Source organism: Larus michahellis, chromosome 1 (genome assembly GCF_964199755.1).
Source record: "Larus michahellis chromosome 1, bLarMic1.1, whole genome shotgun sequence".
In the NCBI taxonomy this organism is placed as follows: domain Eukaryota; kingdom Metazoa; phylum Chordata; class Aves; order Charadriiformes; family Laridae; genus Larus; species Larus michahellis.
The window spans coordinates 28,973,372-28,983,371 of record NC_133896.1 but is presented as its reverse complement, the minus strand read 5'-3'; the positions used below and the strand labels follow the sequence as shown (position 1 = coordinate 28,983,371).

The window sequence follows — 10,000 nt, the reverse complement described above, 5'->3', positions numbered from 1 at the left end:
AGCATAACTGAAGTAATGACAAAGAAAGATTGAATCTAAAGAAATAAAATAAATTTTACAGTTAAAATATATCTGGATTGGGGTTTTTTGAAGTAAATTAATCTCTTGTCTGCTTATGCCTTGATATTTTTTAATTATAATGAATTCCAGTCAAGTGTTTAATTCTTCCCATTTTTCTCTCCTAGTTATAGTATCTACTGTGTATGTAGGATTCCTTTAGATACACAAGTAATTTTATAGGATCTCAGTTTTTCATAGACCTGATGTAAATGCGCAAACTTAAAAAACACAAGACAGCTTTTCCTGGAAAACCTCTCTGCATCTCCAGAAAGGCCACTAACTCTGTGCCAGGCGAGATGAAATTAGAGTGATGAGGGTGAGAAGAAAAGTCTTCCCAGCAAGGTGCTAGAACAAAGAGAGAACCAAATGCAGAGTTGTGACCGGCTCAGAGTTCTTTCTGTGGGCTTCTTACAGCACATTGTGTCTTTCATCAGAAGGTACAGCACCCAGTCCGGTTCATAATAATGTAATAAGATTAATAGGCTTCAGATCTGTTGAGGCTTTTTCGTAAATCTTAAGTTTACACATCCAAATACATCCAAATATATTCAATATTTACAAATCTAAGTAGTACTTACTAGATTTAACAAAGATGTCCCTGCATTGGGGTTTGCATTAAAGTAAGAGGATCAAACTTCCTTTGTTTTATAAAATTTAGCAAATTTTATGACAGACATTTTCTGTGGCGGTATTAAATTAAACCTTCAGAATTTATTTAAGGTAATGCATACTGGATGTGGTAAAAGGATGTTTTTCTCCTTCCACAGTGCTGCAAGGTGTAGAATATGCTTATACAGAAGGACTTACATATGTGTAACACGAATATTTTTATATACATCCATTTAGATTGCTGAGTTACGTGGATGACTAGAACAATGAGAGAAACACAGGGGGATTCATGTTTATAAGTTATTGGTCATAAAGAGTCCTTTAAACCACAAATTATTAGTGACAGAGAGAGCATGGCGTTTGCATTTCTTAGTGTGAAAAGACCTAACTTCCAAGTACAGCTGTAAGGTTTGCGTGTGTAAACAGTATTTGCTCCAAGTATAGTTTCTGCCTTTAAAAGACAGGAATGTTTACCACATTTTCTTTATGGTCAGGTATAGCAAATAAGATACAAGAGGTTTTTTAGCATATGTTTTGTGTCCAGATCTTCACTATGCCATACCCAAAGCCGGTGGCTCGCTGTGAGTTACTTCCATGTGATGCTGCATTGATTAGCTAAATGCAAAGGACTGTAAACAACAACAATAATTCAAACAAACAAACAAACAAAACCCTAACAAACCCCAAACCCTAAGTTTCAATCAGGCCATGTAGGAAAATCAAACCAAATGCATGGATGGGGTTTATAAGTGGTAGTTTTATTAAGTATGTATGCAAACATAAAAATAGAGTAGATAGTGGTGAAAAAAGTTATAAAATTAACCTCAAAATCCCAGAATTCTTGGTGCTAGTAAACCACATAGCAAATCACTATTTGCCCTTTTCATTACAGTCCCTAATTTTTATCCCACTCTGGGTCCTTTTCCTGATCCTTTCTCCTTTAATGTAGTGTAGAGAGAGTATTTTGAGGGTTATCACAACCTATGAAACTTTAAAACTTATGCTGCTTTTACATCCAGACTAAAATATCTGTCAGCCATTTTACAGGTCTCTTGTAAAATGAGAGTTGGACTTTTTTAGACACAGAAACTACAAAATTGCCATAATTTACAATTAATTACAAATCTGCTTATTAACTTTATACTTTTTAAGTGCCTGCCCTTAATCCTTTTATCCTAAAAGGCAGCCTTTCAGAGTGCTCTGAAGGAGTGATAAAATTAACCAGCCTGAGCCCAGAGAGAAATTTCTTTCTGATTTCAAAAAAAAAACCTCTAGGTGAGCTAGGCAGCCTGGAGACACGGCTCCATCCATAGCTTCCCGCAGAGGAAGGGGCTGCCCAGCAGCTGCCCCGAGGGGGCAGGAGACGCCTGCCCGTGGGAAGGGCCATTGCTCCAGCTGCTCCCAGCCCTCATTCCTTCACCCAGCTTCTGGGTGGCTCTTTCCCAGCTGCCCCAGGGCCCAAAGTTTGATGAAAATTTTCTCCCTGCAAGACACAACAATATGTTTGCCCTGTGATCATTCAAGCAGATGAGTTTATTCTTGGTTTTTATTTTTTTCAACACAAGATTAGTTTATTTTGTTCAACAGCAGGAGGAAGGGAAGACTTTGAAGTAAATAATGTACTGTGTATATCATGCCACCTAAATGAATACATTACTTTTCATTTTGATTTCTGATTGCATTTGCGGGTAACCATTATTTACCAAGCTAAAATGGGTTATTTGCAGTGTTGCTGGAACATACCTCATGAACGCGGCAGTAATTACTTACCTTCATTAAACAATTACAACTAGTATTACCATCACTCCCGTTACCCATCTCTCTAATGCAGTAAATTAGAGCCTGGCTTCTTTGCTTGCTTCCTTAAAATCTAGCTTTTCGCTGTACAAATATGATATGAACTCCAGTTTTAAGATTTACCTTCCAGTCAACTCTTACTCACTTTGTCATTGACTGAGTTTGCCAATGGGTGTTGGTAGCTAAGGTAGAGAAGCAGGACACAGAATAGTAGTCTAAAAATTAGCTCCTTTCATAATTTAAAAAAAGAAAAAATACCTTCCAACCAGTTTGTTTCCACACTACCTCCAGAAATTATTATTTCTGTAAATCACTACTAGTCTGTTTTTTAATAGCTTTGTATACTTCATGGTGAGACAGCTATTGAAAGTATTAAGGAATGTACTGTGCTTTTTTGTAATTTTTTGTTAAATCTCTTTTAGTAGTCTGAGTTCCTGTGTCTTCAAAGTAAAACATTATCTAATAAAGAGATTTGCCGAACAGTGAAAAACATTCTTTACATCTTTCTAATGTAACTTGTTTACCAAACAAAACTATCCTCAATAAAAAGTTTGAATTAATAGATACTTTATAATCCTTTTCTGAAGGACAATAAATCTGAGCTGTTTCATAAAATAAAAAGACCGACATTTTGATTCAGACAACATCGACATTTTGGAAGTTTTACATTCCAGCAGATCTAGATACCGTGAGCGTGTCTTACTGAATTTCACTTGTTGAGACAAGATACAAAAGACAGAATTAGATTTTAAGATACCTCTGGCCCAAACCATGTCAGGCTAAAAAAACCTGGCCATGAAACCAGATGTTTCACAAGAAGCTCTCTGGGCTTCTCATTCTTTTCTACATTTAATTTAGTGGTCTTCAAAAGAGAGATGTCAAACTTAAAAAGACTGGCAGTGACAGAAGGTGTATGTATTTCTGATGTACTCTTCATCTTTCAAAATTTGAATTCCCTGCCTTAGCTGCATGTTCGGTGGAACGATAAGAGAATGCTCACAGCTCTTCTCTTGCCTGTGTTTTGAGAGTCCTTACTCCGGGCAGAAGCATATTGTAATGGAAGTTTCCATGACTTCGTGCAAAGTGCCCAACTTGAGCCAGACAACCCTAACACAGATGTATGAATACATTCTATGAGACATTGCTATTTGTGGCTGAGGATGAATCCTGGAAACTACAAGTTTTCAGGCTACAACTGCAGTAAAGAGCAAATTTAATCTCTATCTGCAAAGATCTGGTGACTGGACTCCAGAATAGTACTGTGCATATAGCAGAGAAGTTTGAGAAGCTCTTCCAATTTTGTATGGCTGCCCATCACCCCAGGAGGCTGGTGAGACAAAGTCTCCTTTCTCCTAGCCAAACCCACCAATTTGTTTTCCTCAGTAGAACTGGACAAAAAAAATAGCTCAGGAATTTGATGGGCTGCGCTACATATGATTTCATCTGTGTAGGGGGAGTTGTAAATGGGCCGGTTTTGTTGGCTTTATATTTGTCTGGTGCCACTGAATGGTACCGAAGAGCTTAAGCGGTCACCAGTATCTAGCTCTGTGCTGTAGTGGTTTTGTTCTTCCAAACAGTCACTTTGGTTTTGCCTCTTAAGACACATTTTTAAACAGAACAATTTTTCTAAATATTAAACAGGACTAATGAATTTGAGTGTGTCATTAATTAAAGTCAGATGCATTCTGCTCCAGTGTTAAACCTGTTATGATCTCATTGATTTTGGTTTTGTCTTCTGATTTTTCTCTCTCCAGTCTTCTTCCCCCCCTCCCTGCTCTTGTTAAGTGTTTAAAGAGAATATCAATGTTTGTATCCTTAGTGTAATATGTTTTTCTATTTTCCATTACGTGTTTGATTAAGAGGAATTATAAAACCTGAGTTAGCTGTGGATTCATTGAGTTATGTTTCCATGTCAAGAAATTGATTAAGCAGACAACGGAAATCTTATCCAGAAGTATATTTAGGGTTGGGGGTTTTTTTCTTGTCAAGAAGTACTTGCAAGTTCTTTGTAGCTTTCAGTCTTTGATTCTTGAGCAATGTTTTCATAAGGAATATAATATTATTAAAATTGGTGATTTCTAATTGACTGTTTATAACACAAGAGAAGACAGTTAGATTACCTGGATTCTGACAGAAGAAAAATGAATTTATGTTTTACTACGCATTGATTGTGCTGGAAAAACAGCATCAGCTTTATTGTTGGCATTAATCCATTAATAGCACTGAGCTCATTATATGAAACTCTTTATTTTGTTATATTAGTGGGGCTCTCTTTCATTTTATAGCTGGCTTAAGTCCTGCTGAGATTCAGCAGTTATGGAAAGAAGTGACTGGAGTTCACAGTATGGAAGACAATGGCATTAAACATGGAGGGCTAGACCTCACTACTAACAATTCCTCCTCTACTACCTCCTCCACCACTTCCAAAGCATCACCACCAATAACTCATCATTCCATAGTGAATGGACAGTCTTCAGTTCTAAATGCAAGGCGAGACAGGTAATTCTGACAAGATTTCAACTGTGCTTATCTTTTGACATAAAGTTGTTGTTTAACATCGTAAGTCACGTATTTCCAATCACAAAATAACACTTAATACAGGTTACTTAAGAGATCATGGAGACTTGATTTTTCAGAACTTTTTATTAATGGGGCATCATTTTCAATAACGATGTCTAATTTTGCAGATGTGATGACAGTTACCTGCCTGTGGTTTTATAACACGTGAATTTATGGTAGTTTTGTTAAAAATTAGAAATCCCAGAGTAGAGTGTGCTGGTTTCGAGGTGTAAATGCAGAATTGTGGGCACTTTTGTAGGCGTGTAATTTCATTCATATTTGAATTAACACATCTGGCAGTCAGGCCCTTACATATATATGTACATATATCTTAGTTGTCAAGGCCGTAATACAGTCCAAAGACTCCATTAAGAAGTGCTTTAAAAATTAGTACATTAAAGCAGTTCTCATATTGTTGATCTCTTGTGAAGAAAAGCACTGAATTTTCCTTCTTTTATGCACAACAGTAACGTAGTTGATACATTTCATACAAATTTTCAGTAGTGTTGGTGTAATACAGTGGAATTCAACCATATGGATAAAGTTAAAATAATTTTTCAGGTGTATTGATGGATATTTTTTACTGTTCCTTATTTTCAAGTACTGGATTAAATGCATACAAGAGTACATAGCACTTACTAGTAAATATTTTAGTATAGTCACATGTAGATGATCTCAACATAAGATGAAATTTAATCTGTATCTACATAACCTAAAATTGTAAATAATTGTGTTATCAAATAAACATTCCATTTAATTATTTTAATATTTACAATAGGAGACTATAATTTAAGCGTCTCTGGTCCTCATGTGACTGAGAAAACATTTTTCTATCGTTATTTTGTATTATTCCAAAACTGGTATTTCTCTGAATACCTTTATAGTAGTACTTTTAGTTAGCGTTACTTTTGTGGTTAATATCTCAGAGAAAGGTTCTTTGCTTCAGGATGCGTAGCTGACACCCACCTCCATGGGACAGTCCCCTGAATTTCTTTGATAACTGTACATTTCTTTGATAGCTGTAACCATTGCGGAGGTTCCAGAAAAAGACACAGAATACAGCCGGGGTTTTTTATGAAGCCAAGTAGCTAATGGAAGCAACGCCTGTGAACAAAAATATTTGCTAATGGAAGCATTATTTTTACACACATTAAAGCAGAAAATCCAAATAATTTGTAGTAACATTCACGATACTCCTAAACTCTGACTGTCCGTCTTCAATATTTCTTCTCAGAATTGATCACTTCTGAGTATATTTTTTATTTATAGGTAAATGTTACACCAAGGTCATATGGCAGAATTAGCATATGGTATTATACAGTCATCTTATTTTTTCATCCTTTATTAACAGTCATCTTTGGCTCTATTTCTTCTCTAATTGGAACATCATCTAGCCTTGGCAGTTGAACTATTCAATAGAACGATTAAATTTTTCTGACTGCTCTGAGCTAAATTGACCTGTTTTGACCTGTTTGTCACTGATCGTAACCTGACAGGCGCTAGCAGCCTCCAACGATTATGGCTTTTGAGATGAATCTGATGCCTTATTCTTTTGCTACAGCTCGTCACATGAGGAGACTGGGGCCTCCCATACTCTCTATGGTCATGGAGTTTGCAAATGGCCTGGCTGTGAAAGCGTTTGTGAAGATTTTGGACAATTTTTAAAGTAGGTGGTTTTTATTCGTTGGTACTGGCTTGTTTGAGGCGAGGGAAAGGCAATGGCAAACAAAGTTTTACTGTAAATCACGTCAGAGATTTTTTTGTGTATTCCAAGCAACTGGATAATCGAGGCTATCTGCAGAGGGTCAAATTGTTATCCTTTCTTTCATGTCAAACACTTTTCCAGGCCTTTCAGTAGCACAGTGTTTAATCCTCTTATTATCCTTTACTGGAATGGAGCCTCAGAAAATTTGAAGAAATGCTTTAGATTGTATATTGGATAGTAAGGATATGAAAAAGCACGTTTTAAATGCTGACAGTTTGCGTATAGTGGGAATTAACGTGTATAGTATAAATAAAAAAGCACAAAGGACTAAGCGTGACCATTTAACTTTCACTTGCTAATTTATTTTTGCTTTTACTTTTGTATGTGCACAAGACACAGTAAAAAAGCGCTGTGAACAGGTGGGTTTGCACCTTTCAGGACTGAACAGTGATGTCAAAAGTTTTCACTTACAGTATTTGGGTTTGCCAGCTATTGTTGAAATCAGGGCATTTAGAAAATAGGTGACACAGCTTGTGCTTTTCATCTGCAGCTTCAAACTACAATGGGTTTCTGCATTATTTTTTTTTAAAGTATTACTAGTATTCTGTGTTCATTTGAATTTGCAAGAACAACACTGATTCTCTACCTATGTACATTATGGACTGGTCTTTGTCAGAAGAGCTGTACTCATTTTGGCATGCAATAGATCTTAATGGAAAGCTACAGATAGGCTTATATAGATGAGTAACTTCAGGGGCTGAGACTCTTATGTTGTCATGGTGCAGCTAACAGGGTGAATGAACTGTTTCATGCTTCATCAACAATTAAGTTAATTAGCTCATTTGAAATTGCACTGCTTTGTTGCCAGGATGTTGGCAGAAACATCAAAAAGATGTGTTTACAAATGGTAGACTACAGGGTATATAACAGAAGCACCTTAACAACAGACCATAAGTACTCGGTATCGCAATAACTTTTATATCAGAATTATAGCAATACTTTTCATAAAGTATTTGCAATGCTTTCTCCATCTTTCATGCTGTCTTTCAGTTTTAAGTGAAGTAACTTATACTGACTTGCAAATCTGAGATAAGTATCACTCGTGATAAATTTTTGTTTACAAGTGCATTAAGTGGAATGTCAAAATAATGGCTTTTTATTGGAGAAAACTGGATAAGGATTTAAAAGAACCTGATTTACATAAGTTTGTATTAAAAGGAAAATGAAATCTCCCAAATGCAACCTAGTGTTCTAAGTATTATTAATACTAAGAATTTAAATTCATTTAACTCAAGCATTCTCCTTTTCAAGAAAAAACTCCATTTTCTAAATACGGCCGTCCTTCTAGGCTATAGTGATGCTAATTCTGTGGGCAGACTTTGCACATCCATTATGTCAGGTCTCTCGTTATAATCCACGATCACTAAAACCATTTTGATTAAGGCGGTGTAGTGCTAGGTTTACAGATGCTCTTGCTTTTCTGAACCAAATAACCCTGGAAAATGTGAAAGCGACATATAACATCTTGATAATTCTGGGGCAGAGTCAGTCAGGGTTTACAGCAGTGTCATGGCTTTTGTCCTATGCACCATCAAAAAAATGTTTGAGAATATTTTATTATTTCTTCTTTTCATTCAATTCTGTCTTCTATGCCCTTAAAACGAATAAGAAGTCACGGTGCTGAATAGGCGAGGTTGTTTATGAAATAGAAATATTCCTTCATTTTACACTAGCGTTGAGATGGAAATCAATACATAACCTTGCATTAGATTCTTTAGTACCTTTTCATGTTCACACTAATGCAAAATCCCCATTACAATTAAAAAACATTTTCTTTCAATTAAATATCAACTTTTAGTCCAAAGATTGACCATTTTTCCAACCCATTAACTTTATAGGGGATGACAGGACTAATGTCTGTAGTTTTCAAGGCTTTGCTCTTAGTCTAATCTTTGTTACGATGTTTTAGGTTCTCTGACTTGAAACAATATGATACCTGTGTTAAGAGAGTTAATGCAAGTATATTGTACCAAAATGAAATATTAATAAGGTACACTATCCCAGTCTAGTAGTGTGTATTTCTATAATATGCTTATGACAGCTTTGAAGAGTGCCTGGTTTACAAAGTGAGCTCCAACTTCTTGTGCTCAGAAAATGGTTTACCTAGCAGCTTGATTTAAAAAAAAAAATACTGTGCAGAGCATCTGAGAAGGAGGATTAAGATAGAAAACACTGGCTTTGCTTTACTTTCTTAATAATGGAAAGGATTTAGGGCGAAGTGACGAATAACTTGCAATAAATGGCTATAGCCACAAAAGCTATTTTCACCTTCATTTTTGTTTATCCAGTATGAATGGTTTTTATTTTTAAGATAATTTGAGGACCCTTTGATTATGTAGAATTCTTTTGAGATATTCTGAATAGCTAAAGGAGTTACACTTTTTGTGCTGGGGACTAGATTCATGTTTGGAAATGTATGCATTGGTTTCAAGAAAATATAGCCGATCTTCTCCATAATATATTTCTGTATATATAGGAAAACCTAATCCTGTATCTTTTCTTTGATATTCTTCAACTATAGACACAAACACAGTTTGTGTTTTATGGAGTAATTTTCTATCTTGACAAGAAGGTGTTCGATTACAGTTGCTCATGTACACAAGATCAGTTTTGACTGTACGGTAAAAATAATCACTTTTGGCTTAAGAAAAACTTCAAAATGTAAAGACAGGTCAGAAAAAGTTGTGACTTAACTGGAAAGATGACAAGATTTAAAAAAAATAAATGCCAGGCACTGAAACAATTAGAAGAGTGCCAAAAATGCTTATGAAAATCCAGAATTTTGGTGTGAAACAGGTGCTGACAGAAACTAATTTTGCGGTCTCTAAGTGAGGAGCCCAGTAGATCACTAAAAGCATTTAAGAGTAGTTCTTCGTGATGCTTTTTTAAATGCCAGAGTGCAATAATATATGACAAAACTTCATTGTATTTTGTCTGCAAAATTAATTATCATTCCATTGCTCCTAAGTCAGTCGGGGTAGGAAGGATTTGACTTTTAGAGCTTAAACCGAAAGGTTTACAATAAAACATTCCAGCCAGCAGGGAAGCGTTCTTTAACCTGCGTGCAGCAGACACCAGCAAACATAACACAAGCTACAGTACAAAGACAGGTAATGTTTTCATCTGTGGAGACAAGGGAAAAAAAATCATGCTGGAGAAGATAGGCCGGCTTTGCAACAAATTGTGTTTATTTCTGGGGCAAGAGAGCAC

General features: G+C 35.8%; 1 protein-coding gene across 9 annotated transcripts in view; it reads left to right on the top strand.

The window, feature by feature from the left end:
- The window catches only part of FOXP2 (forkhead box P2), a 431,849-nt gene that overhangs the window by 373,300 nt on the left and 48,549 nt on the right, over window positions 1-10,000 (top strand). For all 9 annotated transcript variants that reach the window (XM_074605059.1, XM_074604981.1, XM_074604732.1 and 6 more), the window contains 2 exons: window positions 4,752-4,965; window positions 6,587-6,691. In XM_074605059.1, coding sequence (XP_074461160.1) covers window positions 4,752-4,965; window positions 6,587-6,691 — 319 coding nt within the window. The remainder of the gene's footprint in view (window positions 1-4,751; window positions 4,966-6,586; window positions 6,692-10,000) is intronic.